We start from the raw sequence: 25,218 nt of genomic DNA, 5'->3' as shown, positions 1-25,218 counted from the left end.
GCACTAGTGGCGACTCCAAGCATTTGTACAATCTGAAAGTTGCGGTCAAGCGGGATTTGCCACAATATATTCGCCATCTCGATTTGCAGGCGGCTTTTGTGTCAAGGCTATTACTGCCAACGAATCAAACCCCTAGCGCGGAATGACTACTGTGAAACACGCTATTAATATATTATTCCCTGCCATTTGTAATATTTCCAATTCTTAGTGTTCATGGTTTCTTTCATGACGAGATAAACCCCCGAAAATACTTGTTCCCATGATTAAATGCAGTGACTTGGAAATAGGCCTGCCTGGGGTTCACTCCGGTCTTTTCTTCTCCTGACCCAACGCATGAGACAACTTCAGCTGTGTTTGACCTCGAAGACCCGAGCTATAAGTAAGTAGATCATGTACGACCCAACCAACTAAGTGGGTTCTAAACCCGTCGTCCGTGCAGACTCCCATGTCTGTAGCTGCCCACGCTGCGAGTGTGAGGATTCCTAGGGCCCCACTTTGACACATCAGTGGGCAGGATCACAAATGCACTAATGTCATCATGGAGAAAAGCTGTGGTCTGTTGTCCTTGTGCTTTGCATTAATTTGTATAGCCGCCTTTGAAGGCTTTTCAACTTATCTACCAGTCCTTTACATACTAGAACGCTCCTGAGATCACTTTGATGTTTGGTGGATAGAGCAAAGTTCAGTATTCTGGATGAGTTGTAGCTTTACACCATCCCATGGTTCCATTGGCAGGATACAGCAAAGATCAACGTACAAGAACAATAGAGGTCTAACATCTATGCTTCTGACTACAGATCCCAGGTGGTCAATCAAGCTTACACCAATTTAAGTAGGTTGGCTTATTTGTAGCACTAAAGAAGAGCAATACTGATACCTAATTTCAATTGATTATCCGAGTAGCCCCAAAAATCGGAGGCTCGTCGTGGCTTATCTCCTTGCAGCACCACATTTGATGCCTTATTCATTTGCACGCCTCAGGTGTCGACGCTAACGGATAGCTCATGGGTTAGATAAGCGCATCTCCAAATTCTCTCGTTCCCCTCCATGTCACAGGTGATGCATCTTGCGATCGCATCCAACGTGAACCATTCCCTGGCCTGAGATCTCTTAAGAGTGGAAATCTCTGAAACATAGTTTCCTTGCCACAATGCCGCCTCGCAGGAGGCAACAGCCCTCTGCGGCCAGCCAGGCTCGTCGGGCTTCTGAGGTAACAAAACTTTTTTTTTTCCCCGCGCGTTGCCCGCGACTGTCCAATCTCGGAACTTTTTCATATTGACTGTTTTAATTGTCATCGCAGGCGGGTAACCAGCCAGCGGACTCTTCAAATTCTAAGCGCCCCTCCGTATCCCAAGAATCGACCCAGCCCACCGCCGCAAAGAACGACGACGACGATTATGTCAAGTACCAGCACCGAGATCCCTTCAATGCGCTCTTGGAGCCATTCTATTACAACAAATCGCTCACTGACCCCATCAATACCGCGAAGGATAAGTGGAACCTGCTTCCCGCTTTCCTCAAGGTCAAGGGTTTGGTGAAGCAACACATCGACTCATATAACTACTTTGTGGAGGTGCAGATGAAGAAGATTGTGGAATCAGCCGGCATTATTCGCAGCGACATTGACCACCATTTCTACGTAAACTTCACGAACATTTGGCTTGGATCCCCTCGCCGCGCAGACGAGACTCAGGATGCTGGAATTGACTTTCAATCTGACATCACACCCCAGGAATGTCGGCTTCGAGATACCACTTATGCCGCCCCGATTTTGATCGACTTCGAATATGTTCGTGGTCGGCAACGCGTTGTCCGACGAGGTGTGGCTATCGGTCGGATGCCAGTCATGCTTCGCAGTTCCAAGTGTGTGCTGGCAGACAAGACCCCGGCGCAGATGTCTGTTCTCAACGAATGTCCATTGGACCCTGGTGGCTACTTCGTTGTCAATGGAACGGAAAAGGTTATTCTAGTCCAGGAGCAATTGAGCAAAAACAGAATTATTGTAGAAACGGACCCTAAGAAAGACATTGTCCAGGCCTCGGTCACCAGGTATGGAACAAATACGCAAAGTTTTCATCGCATGAAATCACTGACAACTCGATAGTTCTTCCAATGAACGAAAGTCCAAGAGTTACATCGTTTTGAAAAAGGGACGACTTTACGTGAAACACAACGTCCTAAGCGAAGACCTGCCGATCGTTGTTCTGTTGAAAGCCATGGGAATCCATACCGACAAAGAAATGCTGCAAATGGTGGCTGGTGATGATAGCCAATATCAGGATGATTTTGCCATCAACTTTGAAGAAGCTCTCAACCTGGGTATTTTCACCCAACAGCAGGCTTTGGATTGGATGGGCTCTCGAATCAAAATCAACCGGAAGACAGGCGCATACCGCCGGACTCATGTGCAAGAGGCTGTGGAAGCCATTGCAACTGTCATCATTTCCCACATTGAGGTCAAGGATATGAACTTCCGCCCTAAGGCCATCTATGTTGCTCACATGGCCCGTCGTGTGTTGATGGCCAAGGCCGACCCGTCTATGGTGGATGACCGTGACTACCTCGGAAACAAGCGATTGGAATTGGCAGGTCAGATGCTGGCTCTTTTGTTCGAGGATCTCTTCAAGAAGTTCTGCTTTGACATCAAGTTGAACATCGACAAGGTCTTGAACAAGCGCAACAGAGCGGAACAGTTTGACGCATGGAGTGTCATGAGCATGCACGGCCACCATATCACTCAGGGTATGAACCGAGCCATCTCCACTGGTAATTGGAGCTTGAAGCGTTTCCGTATGGAGCGTGCTGGTGTGACCCACGTTCTCAGTCGTCTGAGTTACATTGCTGCCCTTGGTATGATGACTCGTATCAGCAGTCAGTTTGAAAAGACTCGAAAGGTCTCTGGTCCTCGTGCTCTCCAGCCGTCACAATTCGGTATGCTGTGTCCTGCCGATACGCCTGAGGGAGAGGCTTGCGGTTTGGTCAAGAACTTGGCTCTCATGACACATATTACCACCAACGACGAGGAGGGCCCGGTACGAAATTTGATTTTCATGCTCGGTGCCGAAGACATTTCTACCGTTAGTGGAATTGAACTATACAAAAAAGGAACTTACACCATCTCGATCAACGGTACACCGACTGCTTTGACAAGACGGCCGAAACACTTCCTCAACTCTTTCCGCAGGCTCCGTCGCATGGGAAGAATCTCGGAGTTTGTTAGTATCTACATCAACCACCACCAGCAAGCGGTACACATTGCAACCGATGATGGTCGTATCTGCCGACCACTTATTATTGTTGAAGACGGTAAATCCAGAGTGCGGCGACACCATTTGGAAAAGCTACGCGAAGGAAAAATGGCATTCGACGATTTTCTTGCTCAAGGCCTTGTCGAATATCTTGATGTGAACGAGGAGAATGATTCTTTGATCTCTATCTACGAGAAGGATATTACCGAGGCCACCACTCACCTCGAGGTTGAGCCTTTCACTGTCCTTGGTGCTGTTGCTGGTCTCATTCCTTACCCCCACCACAACCAGTCTCCTCGTAACACTTACCAATGTGCTATGGGTAAACAAGCAATTGGTGCAATTGCTTCGAATCAGTTCCAGCGAATTGACTCCATTCTTTATCTTATGGTATATCCACAAAAGCCAATGGTCAAGTCACGAACCATTGAGTTGGTTAAATACGATCAACTTCCCGCCGGTCAGAACGCGACCGTCGCTGTGATGAGTTACTCCGGTTACGATATTGAGGATGCTCTGGTTTTGAACAAGGGCTCGGTTGACCGTGGATTTGGACGCTGCCAGGTCTTCAAGAAATACGTGACAAACCTCAAGAGTTACCCAAACGGAATGAAAGACCGCTTGAACCCTCCTGAGTTTGAGAACGACGCCCCCATTCGCAAGCACGCGCTTCTGGAGGCCGATGGTCTGGCTGCTGTAGGCGAGAAGGTCAGCGCTGGCGAGGTTTACATCAACAAAGTTACCCCCGACCAGGCCCATACGAGCGGAATTATGGGCTCTGACACCGGAACTACTTCTTACAACCCTGCTTCCATGTCATACAAATTGCCTGATCCTGCATACATCGACAAGGTCATGCTCTCCGCTACCGAGGGCGAGACCCAGCTTATCAAGGTGCTGACTCGACAGACTCGTCGTCCCGAAGTCGGTGATAAGTTTTCGTCCCGTCACGGACAGAAGGGTGTCGTGGGTATCATTGCCGACCAGATGGACATGCCCTTCACCGAGTCAGGCATCAATCCTGATATTATCATGAACCCTCACGGTTTCCCGTCTCGTATGACAGTCGGTAAGATGTTGGAGTTGGTTGCTGGTAAGGCTGGTGTTCTTGCTGGTCGACACGGCTACGGTACCTGTTTCGGTGGTACTCCCATCGAAGAAACTTCGCAGACCCTCATCGACCACGGCTTCAGCTATGGTGGCAAGGAGTTCCTCACATCTGGTATTACCGGTGAACCGCTCCCCTTCTACGTCTTCACGGGCCCCATCTACTACCAGAAGCTCAAGCACATGGTTCAAGATAAGATGCACTCGCGTGCACGTGGTCCCAAGGCCACCCTGACCCGGCAGCCTACGGAGGGTCGTTCACGTGACGGTGGTCTTCGTCTGGGTGAGATGGAGCGTGATTGTCTGATTGCCTACGGAACTAGCCAACTTCTTCTGGAGCGTCTTATGATTTCGTCCGATCGTCATGAAGTTGATATTTGCGAGAAGTGTGGTTTCATGGGATTCTTGGGCTGGTGCCCGGGATGCAAGTCCACTCGTTCTGTCTCAAAGATGGTCATCCCTTACGCTGCCAAGCTTTTGATTCAGGAGTTGATGAGTATGAACGTTGCTGCCCGCTTGAAGCTTGACGATGAGTTCCCGGAGATGAAGGGCCGTTAATATGTTGGTTATAGATAGGAGGATATGGGTCTTTTTGGGGCCAACTTTGGCCATGGTGTTACGGAAAAACAAAAAAAGAACTAGAGATAGATTCTATCTAGTTCCTGTACATTGTCTTCACGAATGGCATAGCGCGGCGATTTGAGCATTACCCAGTTTCCAGAACTACTAGTAAAACATCATTCTCAATAGTCACCGACGTAAATCAATTAATAGTAGCTTTAGTATTCAAATCAATAAGCCAGAAACAAGTAACTAGCAAACCAATTCTAAAAGCAACACCAAACTACAACATTAGAACCCTCGACTCAAACGCAACATGTTGATACCGCATAAACTCAACCAACTCTTCCAGGAACTTATACCTATGTTCCAAAGCCTCAGTGAGTGTCATAGGCATATCTCCCTTCTTATCCTTATTCGCCAGCGCCAATTTTGCTATAGCAGAAGTCAGATCGTCTCCCTCCCCCTGCTCAGTCTCGAGTGTCCAGTCAAATCGCTGAGGAGGGATATTAGCTGTAGAAATGATTCGGATGTTAGGATCAACGAGGTAAAACACAAGACACCGATTAGAACCAGGCTTTGTCTTGTCTTTCAGTTCAAAATTCGTCATCCGGTGCTGTACTGTGCTAGGGAATATGATTACACGGCCGGTTGGACACCGAATTGAACCCGTGCACTGGACGGCTGGTTCACCGTCATCAAATCCGAAAACTTGTTTCAGCCAGATGAAGTCGCCAGGTTCGTGTTCGACTTCGTTGAGCATGTCTGTGTCGACTATGTTGCGGAATTGCATGGAGGCTTCTTCCATGTTCTCGTATTCGAAGAAGAGGAATGCTGCGGCGCAGATGTGTTCGTTCTGAACATATTTTAGTTCTTGCCTATATATTTTGTATATAAATACTTGGTGTGATTTGAACTTACCATCTGTCCCTCCACATGCCATTCTGTGTCGTAGTAAGGGGATTCCGGCGTCAAATCCACGGACATCAGACGCGTGATCACTTGCAAGCCACGATCTTTGTAGTGCTTATTCAGATTGACGCTCTGCTCAATCCGCACGGTGGAAGGAAGATCATCCGGCAACTGAGACATCATACATTGTGGCACAGCCCAAGGAACAAACCGATCAACGTCAGGCTGGACAGCACGGTAATGCTCCATCCTCCACTTCTCAAAGCGCTCATCGAACTCACTTTGAGCCTCCCGATCTTGAATCTTAGGCGCCTGGTCGAGAACCTCCTTCGGGACGGGATAATACTCAGCCTTGTTGTACTCGATTCGTGCACGGGAATGCAACATATCCTTCAGCGGAGTCATAGTCATATTCCACTGCGAAATAATACAGTTGAATGCCTTTTCGATGACGTTATATATATCGCGATGTTTCACCGGGTGCAGGTTGTTGATGTACGTGGCGATATGCCAGCGGCCATCGTCACCGAATTCCCAGTCTGATGGCAAGATCTGGTAAGTTCTGCTATATGGGCGGACGGAGATGTCTGCGCGTGAGGAGACGCGCCATGCGATATCCTCGCGGGTTATGCCCGTTTCATTGGGCATGGGGATGGTTTCACCTTGTCCGGCGTAGTGCAGGGCGTCGTCAAGACCGATGAGTTTGTCTGGGAGGATGCGGCTTTTTCCGTAGATGAGTGGGTAGAGAGCCATGGCAAGGAGATCGCGCTGCTGGGAGAGAGAGCCGGGATGGTAGAATTGCAGCTCCTCATCCTGGTATGTTAGGATCCGGCTTGCATTTTTCAATTCCTCAATGAGGGAGCTGGGGATGTTTGTGTCGGATTTTGTGACGTCTCCATTGTAGAGTGATACAGCTTCGTTCATTTTGTAAACCATGGCTTTGAATTTGAGCTCTTCGATGATCCACCCAGCCATGTTTTCGGTGATGTCTGCGCCGCTGTTGCGTGCCATTTTCTTCCACTGTTGTGCGGTGTTGGGATCGTGAATCTATCGTAATTGAGCATTCATACCTGTCAGGCTAGAGTATCAAAGGATATACCTTCTTCCACCACTCGGGAATATCAGTTATATCCTCCATTTCCTTCACCATAGCCATTTCTCGAAGGGTCTGCACAGGAAGCCTATTCATTGTTCATTCAGTCTTTGTATGAACCTGGGGATATAAACATACTCGGCGTATCTATTGTCGATATCTCTATCATCGAGTGCAGATGGAAACATGCTACGGCTTTCAATGCCATATATGTTCTTTTCCACGGGGAAGTAGTCCAATGGGCGGCCATATCCGGGAAGTTTGAAACGACAATCTTGATTTCGGCTAGCTGTAAGGACGGCCTGCCCACTTGCACTGTGGTGAGACATGTCGGGAATCGGCTAAGCAATTTCGAGATGCAAAGACTTTCAAACTAGTCACCGCGGTCAGTAATCAGGACAGGGATCAGTAGACCAGGGGTAGCGAAACCCACAATACTTGATGGGCTAGGTGATTGAGCACCATAAGCTGACAATGACGAAGAGGGATAGCTCACGATATTGGAAAAGATAGTATGGGAAACAAGAAGACCAGCTAAAGAGGCTCGCTTGAATGATTGCCGGGAACACCGGCTTGGAATGCAGATATGATGCACTGCTGTCGTCGTCGTAACTCATCTCCCGTAATTTTTGCAGTCACGGACTGATAGAGGAAAGGTGCGGAACTTTCGTCCGACCAAGTAAAAACCTAGTATTTGAGGACCTTAGACCACTGCATATAGGTACCGTAGCTCAACGAGATGTTAGTCATAGTGACCAAATGACTTCCTCGCTTCCCCCCCCCCAAGCTGCTGTCAATACACATTATGAAGTTGCTGGACTTTCTCGCATCTTGACCTTGCAAGACACAGGCTACGTCGATCTTCAGGAACAGAATGTGAGATAATAATACACATTGAGAAAAACATATTGGCGCTCGGAACCGTCGTCTAGTGTACACTAATCAGTGCATTATCATCCAATCAACTATTCCCGAGCTCACCCAACCAACCAAACAAAACTCAATCCACCTCCATAGCTTGGGAGACGTGACAAACATATTGTTTCGCAGTCTTGGTTCCGAATTATCAGCATACCGCGCTTTGAATTCGGACACGAGCGTCAGTTTCCTAGCGATGGTGTGTCTGAAGACCTTGTCTCGAAAATAGTCATTTTCTTCCTTTTGGATTTTTGATTGCGGGTAGTCTTGCTTTTGAACCTGTCGGTAAAGCCAGGTGTAGTGAGGTGAGCGTCGTTTTTGGAGAAAATATCGCTGTAGGTTCTTTTCAGATCCATACGCAGATTCCCAGAGCTTGGCAAAGACTATGTAATCTTGCGCTAAGTCCATGTCAAGAAGTCGAGTCAAACCCCAAACATCTTGGCTCCGCTCAAAAGACTCAAGATATCTATGGATCAACGTGTTTTCAATCGATGCAGCTGGCATGGTGGCAATAAAGCCACTATGGAAGGGCGCGAATAGCTCCGGATCGAGTTCATTGCGGTGTTGCGGTAAACCTGGATGGGCCAGTAACATTGATTCAGGGACGGAGGAAGCGAACGTCCAGTCAATAACGCAAGTGATATTGTAGTCATTGTCCACAAATATATTATTCACACTCAAATCAGGGTGAAATAACGGGAAGGTCGGGATAACAGATGGAAATTCGAGTTTAGGCACAATGTCACGGAGAGCGTCGGCAGCGATCATGTAATCAAGTCTGTTGTCAGCGGAGTCAATCTTCTTTCCATTGAGCATGAAGTCAATCCAGAGTTTCTCGGCATATCGGTATTGTCCTCCCCGGTTGAAGTCTTTCCGCATGGGAACGGGTGCCATGAAGCAATGTGTCTTTAACGGTAGAAGCTCCGCGTGCTGTGAAAACGCTTCAACAACACTGTCATAAAACTCCGCTTCTGAAGCGAAAGGCCCACGTCGAATATCTAGCTGGTACCGTTGGTGGGACATATGACTACGTGAAAGACACTCTCCGACGCTAAAAGATCCATGTTCCTCAAAGAGCGAGCCGATTTTATCGAAACGCAACTGCGAAAGCTTCCAAGTAATTCGTCCAAGCTGATGAAGAATTTTGTCTTTGATGCGGATGTCTAGAGAACTGGGTGCTCTCCAAAGATTCGACAATGGCCTGCCAGATGCCTCACTCATCAAAATGAATGGAACTCCGATAGCGTTATTGGACGAAACACTAGACGAGGTTAGAGCTGAAGCTCTTTAGCCTGGAGAGGGAGGGGGAGTGCTACCAATGGTAATAAACATCTGGGACTGGAATATTGCTGTAAGTCCTGACGCATCGCAGCGTGGTAACCTCACTGGCGATAATCTTTGCCCTCGTCTCTACTGGCATAGAATCCTTCATCAGCGGGGATCTGAAGACCCATCGCACCTGGTCTGCAAATGAAATGAAGATAGCCCAATGATAGCTTCCTGCATCAGGAAATTGATCGCGATCACAAGTGCATGGAATGCCCCGCCGTAGTGCGCTGGCGAGATGGCACAAGGCTTGAAGGTCAAAGTCGGCATAAGCGAAAATTTTGGATTTCCTTCCTGAAGCCATGTCGACAAAGGAGGGTTTTGAGGAGGGAGGGAAGGTGAAGTGGGAAAGCTGACGAGAAAGATGAAAGTCAACAACTTTGCAACGTTAGAAGAATAAAGGTCGTAGTAATGTGGAAAGAGTGTTGGTTCAAGAAACAACCCAAACGAAATACTGACAATAGGCAGGTCCACCCAACTAAGACAAGGGTGCAGGAGCAGATCATGAGGAAACAATCATTAATTCAGTCCTAATAGCAGAAAAATCCCCGGATATTGGTGCAAATTTACAATGATTTTTCTTCTATAAACATTGCCCAGGGGAGGTAGTAATATACATCTTACAGGAGATCCAAATAACAATGCATACACACATGCAAAGGGATAAACCCCGGTCAGCCCTTTCAACTGGTATCAAAATCAAGCAGCTCTACTGAACTTCAAGCCCATTTCGATGATAGCCCAGTACCTCTCTGGATCAGCCCTCATAGCCATAACATGCTGCGCATCCTTGAACTTCTCGGGGCGCACAACAATGCCACAAGACTCTGAGGACCTGATATGCTCCTCAACATGCTCGGAATGAACAATCTTATCCGCATCAGAGTAAATATAGTATCGCACAAGACCCTTCTCCCCAGAAGGCTGGTAAAGCGCCCTGTCGTTAATTCTCTGACAAGCCACAGAAATCGCATTGGGGGCATTGATAATCCTCCCATAACTTGCCATAGAAATCAAGTATAACCACAACGCAGCCTTGGAAATCAACCTCCAAAGCCAGAACTGCGGAAGCTGGAAAGAGATTGCTTTCATGGCGGACTGAATGCTCGTGACTCCAGGGGCACTGTCAACAACCATTGACGAGATGGGCAGCGGTTTGCCCGTTGTCTCCTTAAACAACCGCATCAAATGAGAAATCTTCAGCAGGCCACCATTGGAAAAGAGGTGGATGAACACGGGGTTCTTCGGGACCGCGTACGTGCGAAGGGCATCCACAGCCGGCGCGAGCTGAGTATTCTGGGTTGCATCACTGGAGCCAAGAAAGAAGTCATTGGTCTCTGAGCGGAGTATCACAATGCGAGCGGCAGGGAGCATGCGCCGGTACTGATTTACATATCGGAGTAAAGCGGAGGGTCCAGCGTTCATCCAAAATGCGAGGACAATCAGCGGTGGGTTGCTTTTGTCTGGAAACTCGTCGAGGTCTGAGATGTAGACGAAGTTGTTGAGCTTGTCAAAAGCTGACAGAGCAGACTCGGGGGTTTGCATGTTGAACTGCTGTGAGAACCATTTGCCGTGCCCAACCAAGGTACTCCGCATAGTGGTGTTCTATTGATTTGAAACCCGCCCTATTCCTTACATAATATTCGGGCGCATCTTCTGTCACATTGTGTACAGCCAAACCCACCTAGTACTTGTTTACTATCACCCATCGTCAAGATCTATGCCTCCAAATAAGAAAGCGAAGTTCTATAAGAAAATAAATATGTCCATGTAATGTGCTTTGCTTGTCGTGTTTACTCAGCGTGCTGCGTATTGAAACTAGGTATGTTGTACACAGAGGCGGTCTGAAAGGGCGGTTTCAAACTCATGGAACGCCACTGCTCCTCGATGACCTGACGGGTACCTCGATTGATGAAGTCTTGGCATGCAGGGGAAACATGGACGGCCACGAAGGTGGAGATGCTGAAAATAGCTTGTTCATCAACTTTGCAACCGAGGCTTATTGTATCAAAAACCTAATAGAGTCTACAAGAGAAAACGGGATGGTCTAGGTTATCTCATAAAAATCAAAGTGTTTATTAAACACACTCAGGAAACGCCAACCTCGCTATGCCGAAATAAGGGCCCGAAACCACACGTCTAGAGGGGTTCCATCTAGCCATTTTTCATAAACAATCATCAATTATTTTAGCGTTTGGTGCTGCCCAGGGTTCGTCCACCGCCACCATTGCCTTTGCCTTTCTGGCCCTCAGCCCCACTGTCAGAAGTGGGAGTGGCCGAACCACCGAGGTCCTTCTTCTTTCCTCGCAATGTTTGACCAATGCCCTGAAATGTTGGTTGATCTTCGGGCAAAAGGGGCTGTCCATTTTCGTCGCGTGGCTTCACTGGTTTGATTTCGTATCCGAAGAAGAGTTGGTTGGGTGGTAGACGAAGTGGTTGGGGGCCGTTAGTTCTGCGCACTGGTGGCGGATGCTGGGGATTGGTAGCTCCGGGGGTGGGGGTAGAAGCCTTCGGGGTAGGCGCCTTGCTACCCTTCTTGGCATTCAGGCGTTGTCCCTCAGACAGAAAGTTCGAGGATGTGGCCCGGGCACCAGTAGCAGCATCGGTGGACTCGGGAGCGATGGCAGCATAGTTGATAGACTGCGCCATGGAGCCGTGAGGATGCAGGAGTCCACCTGCGGGAAGCTTCCCATGTTTGACCACACTTCCCGGAGTGCTGGTACCGCTGGTACGTTGTGGTTCCTCGTATCCAACCGGAGTAGCAAAATCAACTTCCAGATCGGTTTCCAGAACGGATATCGCATTCTTCGAGCCTGCGGGCTTCGTTTCTAGAACCGCCATCTCATAGACCTGATCGTTATACCCGAATGTAAAGACATCGCCCTTGCTTAGGCAGGAGAAGTTGCGGAACGCATTTTCGAGGACGGCCTTTGGATCACTAATATCGAGGAAAGAGGTGGACTGTGCCTGAAGCTTGATAAATTGGCCGGGAGGAAGATCTGTTGACTTGATCTGTAGTAGATCACCGGGTTCCAGAAGTAAAGTTTGCATAAGCTATAAGTCGAGTAGTGATGGTCAGTATGTTTCAAGATCGCATTAAGCCATCAAGCTAGTCTGGCGACACTGACCCAGAATGGGAGATAAATTTTTCCTTCCTCTGCGATAAACTCCAATACTCCCGCATGTGACATCCTCTCTCTGGCACCATTGTGAAGCTCGAAGAGCATAGGATAGGTAATATGAAGGCGGGTAAGCTTGTCAAGTGCACTCGGAGGCATGATGACCTTGCCGCCATGATTAACATTCTCTCTCTCAGGACCTGGAAGCATCGCGACGGGATAGCATCGGTAGTATTCATCAAATCGACGTGCGGCAGGGCCTCCACGGAGCATGCCGCCTCCCATAATGCCGTCCATGGGATCGTCGGTCCAGTAGTCCGGTCGGAACTAAAGCTGTTAGAAGCTATTTAAAAGACGGGTAGAAGGAATAGGACTAGTCAGGTCTTGTCTCACCATTGTTGGCAAAGTCTTGAATAAGTCGCGTGCACAGAACGTGAAAATTCGTAGAAGTGGTAAATGAAGATAAGGGAAGTGTGAAGAGGGACGCTACTGGAGTTACAACTCGCCGAGATCCAAGTGACGCAACTTAGCTTCCGACTTGATTTTCCGTTCCGACCCCGGACGCAAAGGGTATTCATACTGCAACACAGCTTGAAAACTACACATTCAAATACTTTTTTGGCATATCACTCTTGCTTAATCACCATGGCAAGCTCTACGCCACACCCCAAAAGGGCAGGTGAATCTTTTGCTCGCACACACCATGCCGAAGACGACTCCCAAGGACCCGACAATAAGAAACCTAGATTCGATCTTCGCAACCCCTCCGCTCTAGCAGCTGATGCACCCGAAGAAGATGCGGTTCTCGACGCCGATGAAATCGGTCGCCGTGGTCAACAAGTGCGCCGCAAAGCGATCAACCTCGACGGCTATGATTCTGACAGCGACAATGAGGGGTTCTCGGCGCGCAAGGAAGAGAAGTCAAAAAAGAGCAGCGCAAAGGATGACGGTGATGATGATATGTTCGCCGAACTTGAAGAGGACTTTGGGGACGAGGAAAATGATGGAGACGAAGCTTCGCGCAAGAACAAAAAGTCTGTTCGCTTCTTGCGCGACAATGAGATTGAGGGCCAGGAGTCTGGTTCGAAAGGTGGAAAAGCGATGCGTGCCGATCTAAGCAAAGCTGACGATGAGATGGATGATGAGGATGAAGAAGACAGTGAGAGTGATGTTGGTGAAGAAGAACGCGCCAAGGTCGACAACGAGATGGATGAGGAGATTGGTGCTGGTGGAAAGAAGAAGCATGCCCCATTGCTTGATGCCTTCAACATGAGCACGGAACAAGAGGAAGGCCAATTCGATGAATCCGGTAACTACGTTCGCAAAGCCGTCGATCCAGATGCTGTCTATGATTCATGGCTGGACGGAGTCTCCAAAAAGGATATCCAAAAGGCGAAAGATGCTGCGGAGAAGCGCGAATCAGACCGAAAAGAGCAGGACCGGATGAATGACAGCATATTGACAGCCGATGTCTTAAAAACCATTATTTTACATCTCGAGCGCGGAGAAACAATATTGGAAGCTCTAGCTCGGCTGGGTAAGGGTTTAAAGCGCAAGCCCAAATGGCAAAACAAAAAGAAAAACAAGAAGAACAGCAGCACCGAAGACACTGAAATGTCTGATGAAAACCCGGAAGAACTCAACCGGAAAAAGGCAATCGACGCCATCACCGGTGCCGCGGATATCCTCATGGGGCGCGATCAGCCCGAAATCTATGACACCGAGCGCGAGCTTCTGACCCGGCAATATCGTAATGAGACAGGCGAGCCCTGGGTAGACCCGCCTTCAGAGCTCACCGATACGCAGGCTGAGGGTCCTACAATGTGGGAGTATCGCTGGTCAGATGCCCGAGACGGAGGCGATGCTCACGGGCCCTACGATAGCACTATGATGGCTTCATGGAACAGTGCAGGTTACTTTGGTGAAGGAGTCGAATTCCGCCAAGTCGGAAGTACTGGGCCATGGAGTGCCACTGTTGATTTTGTGTAAAAGACCAATGCAAACGGGGCCTCAATTCCATTCCAAAAAATAAAGTTCATAAACATAAAAGATCACCTCAACAAGCGCCAGTCCTATTCATACATCATATGATGCGATAAAAAAGAAGAACAAAGAAGTAAGAAACCAGTGTAGTTTTTCAACCCGCTAAATCGTCTCCCCCGCGAAAGCAGTTAACACATGGCCAAGAAATAGGCACAAGACAAATTATTATGAAATCTCCATTGCATCACCGTTGGTGGCCGTGGAAAATGAGACTGTGCCTTGATCACCGATGAAGCGCTGCTCGTACTGGCCGACGAACTTGACACTGCGGGCCGGGTCGTAGAACAATCGGAAGCTGCGCTGAACATCGTCAACGCTGACTTCCTTGGCCTTGCGCTTCTGGCTCAACAAGTGGGAAGTAGTGATAATGTTGCTGGCATAACGGAGATTAGACTCCTGGCCAATCTTGGTCAGCAGAGCTAGGGCGTCTGGAGAGACGTCAATTTCTTCTTCCTGGGCACGAATGGCGAGAATTTGGCGGATCTCATCGCCAGAGTATGGTGCGGTGCTGACAATGACAACCCGGTCAAGGAAATCAAGAGGCAAACCGTGAGGAGAAGTGTAGGTAGTTCCACGGATGCGGGCTTGACCACGGTTGCTGGCCATGATCACAATGGGTGCTAGTTCGGCTTCCAAGGCACGATTAATGTATGAGAAGCACTCGATATCGAGCATGTGCACTTCATCAATGAAAAGGACACCCGGAATGATTTCCGCCTTGCCCTCTTCTTTCCACTCAGCCACCTTGGTGTTGATCTGGTCTCGGACTTCGCTGCGAATCTCGCCAGTGTCACCCGAAAAGAGCGCCAAGAACCCTTGTGACCGCGAGTTGATCACATCGATCTCGTGAAGACTAACGGTGTGAACGATCTCCTTGCGCACCTGCAGCTCTCCCTCCGGACACTGGACAAACTTGGTGTCGGCACCCATGGCGTCGTAGTCGCGGGAACGAGCATAAGACCGACCGAGCTTGGTGATCTTGCCAGAAGACTTGTCAATTGAAATAACATCTCCAGCCATCACCCGTTCCTTGGTCATCGAATCGATCATCTTTGTGCCCATGTCGTAAATCGTCTCCATGTCGGTGGTCTTGATCGTGAGCTTTCCTTGTTTGTTTCCCTGTAACCGTTAGCATTCAGTCACCGATAGGTCGAGGAGCGGTGGTCCTGCTTACCCCAGTAACGCTGCGATCGATCTGGATCTCGACAACCTCGCCCTCAATGATCTCACTTTCTTCCTTAATCCGCACTCCGATGGACTTGCGGAAAGCCTGGGTAAGAGCCTCTGTCTTCGACATTTCCATCGAGAAAATCTCCGAGGAAGCAAGCATCGTGAAAGGCACGTCAGAGCCCAGCGACTGAGCCATGCCCATCGCGATGGCGGTCTTTCCGGTGCTGGGAGGCCCCGCAATCAGGACCGCGCGACCCGCGATCTTGCCTTCCTTCACCATCTGTAGAATCACCGCAGCGGCCTTGCGAGCCTTTTCCTGTCCCACTAAGCCCTGAGAAGCCCCTCGGGGCTGCAAAGAGTCCGCATCCACTCCAAGGCCTCTAATATGCGAATGGGCCGCGATGAGGTTCAGTCCTCGGAGCTCCTTGCTCTCTGCGACGGTGGAAATTGGCTGGATATCGAGTTAATTCATTGATCAATGGCACCAAATCAGCACTGAAACTTACAGCAGCCATCATGAAAGAATATTTTCCACAAGGTCTCCTTCTGACTTTTAGGATGAAGTTCAAAGAGCAGTTGAGCAGCGAAACTCAAGCTGCGGAAGAAACAACCTTGGGAAGGGAAGAACTAGGTTCACCGCCCGGCAGTACATTTTTCTTTGTCGTCAGTTTTGGCGCTGAGCGCGACCTTCATTTTGGCGTGTTTGCGGTAAGGAAACACCAAGAAAACAAGGAAACCCAGCAATCGATACGCTCATAATATTTTGTTGTTCTATTTCTCAGTTACTGCTCTTCTTTCTTCATTCTACACCGTGTGTTGCCTGACACGTCCTGTTGGTTGCAACACAGTTTCGCATACACACATCATTCCCCAGTTTGATAACCAAAACCTACACAATATTCAACTTGATTTCATTTTTCTCAAAAGACTTCATGTTCGCTTCCTATGACACCTCGATTTATCTAGTCCGGCATATTTATGTTTCGGTGAATTCTTCATATCATGAACCAATCACTACACGTCCCTGGAGTATTCAATCAACATGATGGATATGGATGCGCCTCCTCTACCACCACCACTTCCACCTCCTCCTCCTCCTCCAGGTCCAACTGATCCTCGCTTGTCCAACCAACCTCCTCGTCCTTCTATCATTACCTCGCTGCCTCGTTCATCTTCAACCCCTATTCCAATCTCGGCCGCAAATCTATCACTTCCAACTCCGCCCAGCACCTCACAAACGCAGTCCAACAATGACATTACTCTAGCTAAAGCGGGGAGCTCTGGAGGGCTGAGACCCCAAGATCCCCCCGTGCTGGAGCTGGATTCAAGCAACATCCTGACGATATTGGCCAAGTTCAACGAGTCACACTTTAATCTTCTTAACCAACAAAATCAGAAGAAGCGCCTGGAGGATATTGCTGCCCAGAATAAGCGAGATGTTGATCGGGCGAAGACTATGAAAATGTATCCTGCCACGGCTGAGATGTACCAGCAAATGAAAGAGAAAAGCGACAATGATATCAGCAGGCTGAATCAGTCTCTGAATCAGCATCAGGCCATATGTCAGCAAATTACCGCTGAGTTTGTGAAGCATCAGCACCTTCTCTCACCTCCGGCTAAAACCAAACCTGTGGAGCCTGTGGAGCCTGTGCAATCTCCCGAGCCCTCTGGAATCGAAATTGAGAGGATTAACAAGCTAGAAGCGGAGCTTAATAGGCTTAAAGAAGCTAAGTCGGGAACGCAGACTAGTAGCAACATGCCTTCCAAGATTGAAAACTCTATTGTGGAACATTCCACTCGAATTTCCCGCATGCTGAAAGACATCGGTGAACTCTCCACCTGGCGAAATGAGATCAGAGAGGGGAAAACAAAACTACCCTTAGAGTCTATGCCCGTGGAGTGGTCAGCTTTGGCAGGGGAGGTGACCACGGTCAAGGAGAATATCCACCCCAACTTAGAGCGATCTCTTGCAACTGTCGCGCAGGTACCGTCATTGCAAGCGCGTCTTGACCTCGCCGAGCAGAAATATTCCTCAATCATAACCCTTGAATCATCCGTTAAAAACAATGATGCTGAAACCAGTGGTCTAAAATCCAAGATCACTGACATTGAGACAACGGTTAATGAGCTGAACAAGAGATTTGGCAACTTGGAAATCCAAAGGGCCGAACCCTCTCAACAAGCTGCAGGCAATGACCAGAGTTCTATTCAAGGGGCAATCAATTGGACTGGCCGATTTGAGGCCCTTGAGACTGCTCACTCGAAATTGGATGCCAGTATGAAAGCCTTGCTGGCACAGGGGGCTGTCTGGACCGAGGCATGTACTTCATTGACCCCTGATTTGAAAAAGCTCGAGTCAAAGCAAGACTCTTTCAAGGTGGCCCTACGGTCCATCGAAATGCGATACGAAAATATCAACACTGAGAGCTTAGTCAAACAGATGACCCACGCTATTTGTGAGATGTACCCCACGTTGCCCCAGATAACGGACGAAGTCAAGGCTCTGAAAGCCGAATTCAGCTCTAACACTCGATCCTTGGCGGACCGGATCGACAACTTAAATGAAAATGTTTCGTCAATGCCTGATGGCATACTGGTCAAGGCGAAGGATGCTGCAATGGATCAACTCCAATCTTTCGAGCGTCAATTAAATGAAGTGGCAAAGCTTAACCAGCTCTTCGCCGACAGATTCTTATCAATTGAGGATCGGGTCGACAAGTTGTCAAGCAATATTGCGTCGATTCCCGCTAAGTTGAAGGAGGTCACCGACTCTATCAACGATATAGAGCAAGTCCAAGTTTCGCATTCCGATAGCATATCAAAAAATCTTCAAAATGTCAATGACTTGCAGGAAAGCTCAAATTCGCTGTCAACAGCTTTTCAAGAGCTAGCCGATGATCATTCAGACGATGTCAAAAGACTGGCCGACACATGCGATCAACTGTCTATCGAATCAAAAACCCGGGCTGAAACTCAAGATTCACACCATTACGCTCTAGCGGGGGCATTTCAAACACTCAAGGCTTCACTTGAAGAACTCCAGACTTGGACAAGTAGACTGAAAATTCTAGAACCAGTGGAAGACATTGTGAACATATGTGGAGCATTCGGTTCCCCGGAGAGTATAGATTCGATGCGCAAACGGCTGGAAGCCCAGGAAAGTGTATTTGCGGTCCTTGATCAGCTACAAGCATTGGAATCAGAACACTCTGAACAACTAGGCCGCCTCGAAAAAATGTCAGCGGAATTGGCAGAGAAAGCGCGGCGGCTACAAGACGGTGAAGCTGCTCACCCAGTGGGTGTGGTTAGCGGTAGAGTTTTGACACCGGAGCTACATATTCGCGGCAGCTCCACTCTGGCACGCCCGTCAAACCCCATCGAGCCTTCAAATGATTCTACTGGAATACGAGAAAGCAATCAGCCGCACCAAGTGACAGACTCTGGCGATGAACATGGGACATTAGCTTCCTCCTCAGTCGTGGCGGGTCATAGGACCCCATTGCTTCTACCGATTGGCCCCTCTGAGCCATCAAAGAAGAAACAGAAGGTTCGCAAGCAGGATGGGAAGCGCCCTAGACAGTCGACAGGCTCTGATGACGAATCCTCGGTCGCGACTGGTAATGGTACCCCGGCGCTGTCATCCTCTGGCCCCTCTGGGCCACCAAAGAAGATACCTAAGATTCGCAAGCACGATAATAAGGGCTCGACAGGCTCCGGCGATGAGTATGAGACCTCAACTGCCTCCCCAGCCTTGACTGGTACTAGCACCCCAGTGCGTCCACCTTCAGGCCCCTCTGGCCCATCCGTCCCATCGTCAAAGAAAAAGAACAAGAAATCGAGGAGGAAAGATAAAGAGAAGGCAAAGAACTAAATATGTTACCGGTTTTCATCTGATAATATCTATTCTTCTGTACCTATGTTATTGATATCCGTATCTACTTCAGAATTGATGGCGAAAATAGTACATACGTCCCAAGACCTCAGTCAGATCTGACTTCTGCCTAGGTGTATATATTTATAGGAAGTTCGTTAGTACTCGGTATATAAATATATATATTCATCTGTAAAAATGTCTCTTGGTATACTATTTTGGCCAACGGGTTGCGAATTGGGGTCGCCATGCTAATTCATGCTCGCCACCTGATGCCAAGGTATGCAACACTCAATGACTTCCGGCTATCTTAGGGTCCGAACGCCACCTAGTCTGTTGGATTGTAAGTATTTATAAGCTCTAGGTCTGCATGTCACTCAAGGGGTTTGCAATGACTCCGCAGCCTGTAATGGGATTACCAACCCTGGAACAGCGGGGTTGGCGGTCTGTGCATCATCATATATAAACAGCCATATCCCAAACACCTCAAATCAATGAAGTTCAGCTGGCAGGCTTGACATTAATCAAGATTTCTAGATAACTCAAGCCTTGTGTTCTATTCAGCTAGCCCAAAATGTCCCAACCAATAATACCTTACACAGTCGCAGTGCCAGACGCCTCTCTCCAGGAGCTCAAGCAACGTCTTGCTTGGGCTAAGCCTGCAACTCAATTTGAGTCTTTAGAGCAAGATTCGTGGGATTTTGGTGTTCCCGCGAAAGAAATGACGCGACTGGTGGCGTACTGGAAAGATCATTTTGACTGGAGGAAAGCTGAGGCTCGATTAAATGAACTTCCTCAATATCACACTGAAATTGAAGTTGACGGATTTGGCACACTGAACATCCATTGTGAGTATCACGCGTGGGCGTTGAACTTGATGATATGGAACTAAAATGTGTTTAGTCGTTCATCAAGTTAGCCCTGTGAAGAATGCCATTCCCTTGCTCTTCAGCCACGGGTGTAAGAATCTGGTCCGGACGGGTTGAATGCAGTTTGGAGATACTAAAACCTAAATTCGAAATAGGGCCAGGATCCTTCATCGAGGTGACAAAACTTTTGCCAATGCTACAAGGTGATGACAGTCAGCCAGCATTCCATGTCGTGGCACCTTCATTGCCCAACTTCGGATTCTCGTCCGCGGTCACCAAGCGTGGGTTTGGGTGGGCCCAGTATGCCGAGACGTTTAACAAACTGATGCTCAAGCTTGGGTATTCCGAATACGGTACATTCCAAGCACCAGCAGTGGTATTATCATTACAAATACTAATGTCAGGAATAGTCACCCAAGGTGGAGACTTAGGCCATTGGATAACCAGGAGCATGGGCATTCTATACCCGGAGCATTGCAAAGCATCTCACCTGAATATGATCATTGCTCAACCACCTAAATGGACGACAAATCCACTTTTAGCTCTCCAACACAGCATTCAACCATACAGTACCCATGAAAAACAAGGTCTCGAGCGATCTGCATGGTTTGAGCGCGAAGGCTTTGGATACAATCTATTGCAAAGAACGAAGCCTCAGACAATCGGCACAGCATTGGCAGACAGTCCCGTTGCGCTACTAGGCTGGATCTATGAGAAACTCCACGATTGGTCGGATTCTTACCCATGGACCGAGGATGAGATTTTAACTTGGGTATCTATCTATTGGTTTTCGGTCGCAGGCCCCGAGGCCAGTGTTCGCGTCTACTATGAAGGTTCTCATGGTCGCCCTGGCAAGGATTTAAGCTACGAAAGGCTTCAGGAATACATACCTAATGTCAAATTGGGTCTTGTACACTTCCCACGTGAGCTCAAGGTGGTTCCTCGTACTTGGGCTGCTGCGCTTGGTCCTATTGCGCTGCAGACTGAGCATGACCATGGAGGCCATTTTGCTGCTTGGGAAGTCCCTGAAATTATTACTCGGGATTTGCAGACGATGTTCAAAAAGGATGGGCCTTGTTTTGGTATTGTGTCTGGAAGGAATGGCTATTAGATTCATGGGTGCGGTGGCATAGGGGCCACAGCTCATTTTAAAGAACAATGAGCTTTTTGAGATCATTGAAGGTTATTTTTTGAATAGGTAGAGAAAACCTTGTTTTTTCATCAAACGAAGACGTCACAGCCAAATGCCATCATACACGGTGTTTCCTGTCATGCTGGATGGTGAAAGGGATGATACGCGGGTATCCACTTTTTATGTCAAACGGCGCGCATGGGGATTTCGATGCTCCCGGCAGATTTCAATAGTGCACTCCGTATGACTGGCTTGAAAATTGAATTCTCCGGCTTTCTCTTTACCCGGTACAGATTAGGCAGTAAAGATTAGGCAAGCTAATCTTTAAGCGCTACCATTATTGATGTAACAACGCTGTGGAGGCAACGTATTACCCAAAACGGCTAATGCCAAAGCATAGCCCTTACTTGACGACATGAATAATGAAATCAAGCTCACGCCTTATCTCTTGACACAGGGGTAAAATCGCCAAGAGCAAGGAGGAAGCTGGCTCAGTCAATCGCTAAAAAAGCGCGCAAAGCCATTGTTGGAAATGTCTTAAGTCCCCTTGGTTGAAGGAATGACGCACCCCCTTTTCTCCCCATTTCCCCAGCCCGAAGAAGATAAGGGGCGCAAATAGCAGCAACGATACTCCACTAAGAAGGCGATAAGAGGCTGAGCTTTTCAATTTTGGGGACGCGGAGACCCCAGAAAAAGGTCTAGCCTCCAAGACGGATTTGCGCCAAGACATTCAATCCAAGCGCTAGCTTCAATGATCAGCGACGATCACTGCCTTGGCATACAGATTCCACATTCTGTCATCGCGCGTCGCCCGCGTTCCACATGAAGCCCCTGGGGTAAATATACGCGGGGCTCGGTCATACGCAGTGAGTGGTCACTTTCGAAATTTTCCTTCTTTTCTTTTCCAGCGACCATGGTTGCTACACCACTCCTTTACCCTTGAAGAGACCAGGATCGTTGAGAGATCTGTATAGCGACCATGGCTAACCGAATTCAGTTTGCGGAGCCGATTTCGAAGAAAAAGCAGTATGGGCCCTCGAGTCGAGGTAGGGAGAATGCGGAAAAGGGGTCGGCACAGAGATCTCTTTCACCAGGGAGTGAGATTGTTTACCCCACGGGATGGAGACTCGGCCTCACTACCTTTGGGTAGGTATTTGCTTATAGGGGGTTGAATCTGGGTTGTTGAGTGACAGACATGCTTACTTATGTTAATATGGCAGCCTCTTGATTGGGTTCTTTCTTTCCAACTTAGACGTCACGATTGTTAGCTCGTCCCTTACCGATATCACCGATAGCCTGAATGGATTTGAAAAACGAAGTTGGATTATCACAGGATACCTGGCCACCTACACAGGGTTTATGGCGATATGGACCAAAATCAGCGATATAATTGGGCGAAAGTTAGCGACTATTGCGTCTCTTCTCATCCTGCTTGCATTCTCAATTGGATGCGGGTGCGCTCAGACAGTCAATCAACTGTGAGATATACAATGCCTGGACTTCGATACGCGGATGGATCTAACTCTTCGGTATAGCATCATATTTCGTGCACTGCAGGGGATAGGAGGCGCTGGTGCATATGCCCTGGCTATTCTTTGCATGTATGAAATTGCCCCAAAAACGAAACTTCCGACATACAGCGGTGTCATGTCATTCTGCATAGCGGTTGCAGCTTTACTCGGACCTATCATCGGAGGAGTCCTAGCACAGCACGCAGCCTGGCGATGGGTATTTCTCATAAAGTATGTGGAATGATTACGTTTATATGGTTAATTAATTTGCTAACTAGAATCAGCGCTCCTTTGTGCGCAATTGCAATCCTTATTATCATGGTCGCGATGCCGAAACACTTCGGTCTTGACCAACACACTCCTTCATTCCGAACGCGGGCATCGTATCGATCCTTTGCCAACTTAGATTTTGTGGGTTCATTTCTGATGATCGCTGGCTCATTCTTGATCGTGACGGTCTTGAATGAAGCCAATCTTGCTTTTTCGTGGGACTCGAGAGCTTCAATAGCTCTTCTCGTCCTGACGGGCGTCTCTTGGATTGCCTTCTTTGTATGGGAGTGGTACCTATCCAGTGTATCTGGTGCAGACCCGATTTTTCCGATAAGGTGGCTCTGTGACCGCCCATGGATGGGCATTCTACTGTAAGTCCGCATTTGCTAAACTCAATGCCATATCATGTCCTGACAAATGACCCAGGTCCTCATTTGTCACCGGTGCACCGTGGAATGTCGTTCTGGTTTATGTTCCACAGCAAGCACAAATTCTTCTGGGGAAGTCACCTCTCGAATCCGGTGTCATTCTGATTGCATATTCCGCCGTTGCGGCTGTTGCAGCCGCTATCGTCAATGTCGCTAGCTCCAAGGGGCGCATTCCATTCTTTTATTCCCTACTAGTGGGATGCATCATCCACACCGTCGGTGTTGGGCTTCTATCTACAATTACCCGGTCGAGGGGTTTCCATGCGACGGACATTGGGTATGAGATTATTGCTGGCGCCGGCATTGGTATTACACTAGGTGTATTGCTTCTATCAACACCTTATATTGTCGAAGACAGAGATCTCGGTACGTGTCACTTGGACGACTGACAGGAATGAGACATTAGGAATAGACTTACTAAAATATTGTTCGCAGCAATTGCCACTGGCACTATCGTCCAACTTCGCTTCCTTGGCGGTGCCATTGGCCTCGCCATTGCATCCAACATCCTAAACGGCCGCCTTGCGCATCATTTGAAAGGTCTTCTGACATCACATGAACTCCATCTATTCCTGGAGAACGTGACAACTGTGAAAAGCTTGTCTCCACATCTGCAGGATGAGGTAAAGAGTGTTTTTGCTGAGAGTTATCGTACCCAATTGATAGTCATGATTGGTTTCGCAGCCGCTCAATTGCCGGCAGTTCTACTCTTGATCAAACCTGGAAGACAACTTGCAGCAGACAAGGAGAAGGTATCCTCGGCTAGCAGCTCGGGATAATAAATGACCGATTTATATCATTTACAGGCGTTCAGGCAAGGGATTCATCAGCGTTTTTGTTTTTCCAGGGACTACCCTAGACCGCCACATTGCAATAAAAAAATTTTCATTTATTTATGCGTCTTTAAACCGACCTCTGATGCCATACTTCTGCTTCTTTCCCGATAGCCTCCGAGAAATGGCTGATCCTTCTCTTCTTGTGGGTCCGTCGTTTGATGAACATGCACATCCCCATGGGCAGAGATCAGCCCCTCCGAATTTCGATATCACTCCCTTTGTGTCTGCAGCTGGACACTGGCCCCTTCAATCGGCCCAAGCATATAATAATACCAAAGATTCTGTTCGTGCATTGCTATCTTCATGGTATCTGTCCTTCGCGGTGGGACTTCAACGGCTTCCCTTTCTGCTCCCGTCCGTCAGTAAACGCAGACCAAATTGCACCCTCCCGGCAATTGGACCTCGGCAATTGGGTATCTGTTCCACAAACACGGATCGAAGTTTCCATCCAAGTAACAGTAAGTAACAGGCCGACGGAAACCTTTCCTCAGCTCTGATAAACACCGCTCAGGCCCTGTGCCAAGCAGAGCTTGTTACAATAAAAGTCAGAGTCAGCACGCCTTGGCAGATTGAAAAGGTTCAAGTGCAATCCCAACCGTGGTTGAGCATTTCAATGTGAGATTAACCCTAGAAAGCGTTCGCAAAAGGCGGCTGTATCGTATAGAAGAATCAAATTGGTCTCGGTGGGGTGGTGGCTATGTTTCAAAAGTTAGGGATCCGGTTTCTTTCAGTTATCTGATGCCCGATCACTCGAAATCTCCGGCCAATCCCGTATTTGCTTTTCTTTTTTCTTTCCGAGCGATT

At 48.3% G+C, this 25,218-nt stretch overlaps 10 protein-coding genes across 10 annotated transcripts; 5 read left to right on the top strand and 5 right to left on the bottom strand.

Annotated features, from left to right (window-relative positions):
- Window positions 1-1,150: 1,150 nt before the first annotated feature.
- N7484_006529 (DNA-directed RNA polymerase III core subunit RET1) lies at window positions 1,151-4,913 on the top strand (the record flags this gene model as incomplete). The annotated part of the gene is made up of 3 exons (XM_057116947.1): window positions 1,151-1,210; window positions 1,301-2,049; window positions 2,105-4,913. 3 exons carry the CDS (start codon window positions 1,151-1,153, stop codon window positions 4,911-4,913), a joined length of 3,618 nt encoding a protein of 1,205 aa, XP_056972830.1.
- A 286-nt stretch (window positions 4,914-5,199) lies between these two features.
- On the bottom strand, window positions 5,200-7,250 carry N7484_006528 (DUF4246 domain-containing protein; the record flags this gene model as incomplete). Its single annotated transcript, XM_057116946.1, has 4 exons — window positions 5,200-5,772; window positions 5,838-6,875; window positions 6,928-7,009; window positions 7,060-7,250. 4 exons carry the CDS (start codon window positions 7,248-7,250, stop codon window positions 5,200-5,202), a joined length of 1,884 nt encoding a protein of 627 aa, XP_056972829.1.
- Window positions 7,251-7,863: 613 nt separating this feature from the next.
- N7484_006527 (uncharacterized protein) lies at window positions 7,864-9,469 on the bottom strand (the record flags this gene model as incomplete). The annotated part of the gene is made up of 2 exons (XM_057116945.1): window positions 7,864-9,100; window positions 9,156-9,469. 2 exons carry the CDS (start codon window positions 9,467-9,469, stop codon window positions 7,864-7,866), a joined length of 1,551 nt encoding a protein of 516 aa, XP_056972828.1.
- A 395-nt stretch (window positions 9,470-9,864) lies between these two features.
- On the bottom strand, window positions 9,865-10,761 carry N7484_006526 (uncharacterized protein; the record flags this gene model as incomplete). The annotated part of the gene is made up of 1 exon (XM_057116944.1): window positions 9,865-10,761. The coding sequence occupies one exon, from the start codon at window positions 10,759-10,761 to the stop codon at window positions 9,865-9,867; it is 897 nt and encodes a 298-aa protein (XP_056972827.1).
- A 591-nt stretch (window positions 10,762-11,352) lies between these two features.
- On the bottom strand, window positions 11,353-12,680 carry N7484_006525 (polyubiquitin-binding protein UFD1; the record flags this gene model as incomplete). The annotated part of the gene is made up of 3 exons (XM_057116943.1): window positions 11,353-12,219; window positions 12,294-12,611; window positions 12,678-12,680. 3 exons carry the CDS (start codon window positions 12,678-12,680, stop codon window positions 11,353-11,355), a joined length of 1,188 nt encoding a protein of 395 aa, XP_056972826.1.
- A 249-nt stretch (window positions 12,681-12,929) lies between these two features.
- N7484_006524 (GYF domain-containing protein) lies at window positions 12,930-14,273 on the top strand (the record flags this gene model as incomplete). Its single annotated transcript, XM_057116942.1, has 1 exon — window positions 12,930-14,273. One exon carries the CDS (start codon window positions 12,930-12,932, stop codon window positions 14,271-14,273), a length of 1,344 nt encoding a protein of 447 aa, XP_056972825.1.
- A 219-nt stretch (window positions 14,274-14,492) lies between these two features.
- On the bottom strand, window positions 14,493-16,012 carry rvb2 (RuvB family ATP-dependent DNA helicase reptin; the record flags this gene model as incomplete). The annotated part of the gene is made up of 3 exons (XM_057116941.1): window positions 14,493-15,446; window positions 15,502-15,948; window positions 16,004-16,012. The coding sequence occupies 3 exons, from the start codon at window positions 16,010-16,012 to the stop codon at window positions 14,493-14,495; spliced, it is 1,410 nt and encodes a 469-aa protein (XP_056972824.1).
- A 527-nt stretch (window positions 16,013-16,539) lies between these two features.
- Window positions 16,540-19,368, top strand: N7484_006522 (uncharacterized protein; the record flags this gene model as incomplete). Its single annotated transcript, XM_057116940.1, has 1 exon — window positions 16,540-19,368. One exon carries the CDS (start codon window positions 16,540-16,542, stop codon window positions 19,366-19,368), a length of 2,829 nt encoding a protein of 942 aa, XP_056972823.1.
- Window positions 19,369-19,942: 574 nt separating this feature from the next.
- N7484_006521 (epoxide hydrolase family protein) lies at window positions 19,943-21,348 on the top strand (the record flags this gene model as incomplete). The annotated part of the gene is made up of 3 exons (XM_057116939.1): window positions 19,943-20,216; window positions 20,272-20,328; window positions 20,393-21,348. 3 exons carry the CDS (start codon window positions 19,943-19,945, stop codon window positions 21,346-21,348), a joined length of 1,287 nt encoding a protein of 428 aa, XP_056972822.1.
- A 1,000-nt stretch (window positions 21,349-22,348) lies between these two features.
- On the top strand, window positions 22,349-24,357 carry N7484_006520 (uncharacterized protein; the record flags this gene model as incomplete). Its single annotated transcript, XM_057116938.1, has 6 exons — window positions 22,349-22,515; window positions 22,590-22,847; window positions 22,905-23,111; window positions 23,165-23,521; window positions 23,577-23,944; window positions 24,014-24,357. 6 exons carry the CDS (start codon window positions 22,349-22,351, stop codon window positions 24,355-24,357), a joined length of 1,701 nt encoding a protein of 566 aa, XP_056972821.1.
- Window positions 24,358-25,218: the final 861 nt, after the last annotated feature.

Source organism: Penicillium longicatenatum, assembly GCF_028827895.1.
Source record: "Penicillium longicatenatum strain IBT 33135 chromosome Unknown contig_3_segment0_segment0, whole genome shotgun sequence".
Classification (NCBI taxonomy): domain Eukaryota; kingdom Fungi; phylum Ascomycota; class Eurotiomycetes; order Eurotiales; family Aspergillaceae; genus Penicillium; species Penicillium longicatenatum.
Note: the sequence above shows the minus strand (reverse complement) of the source record. Positions and strands in the feature narration are given on the sequence as shown.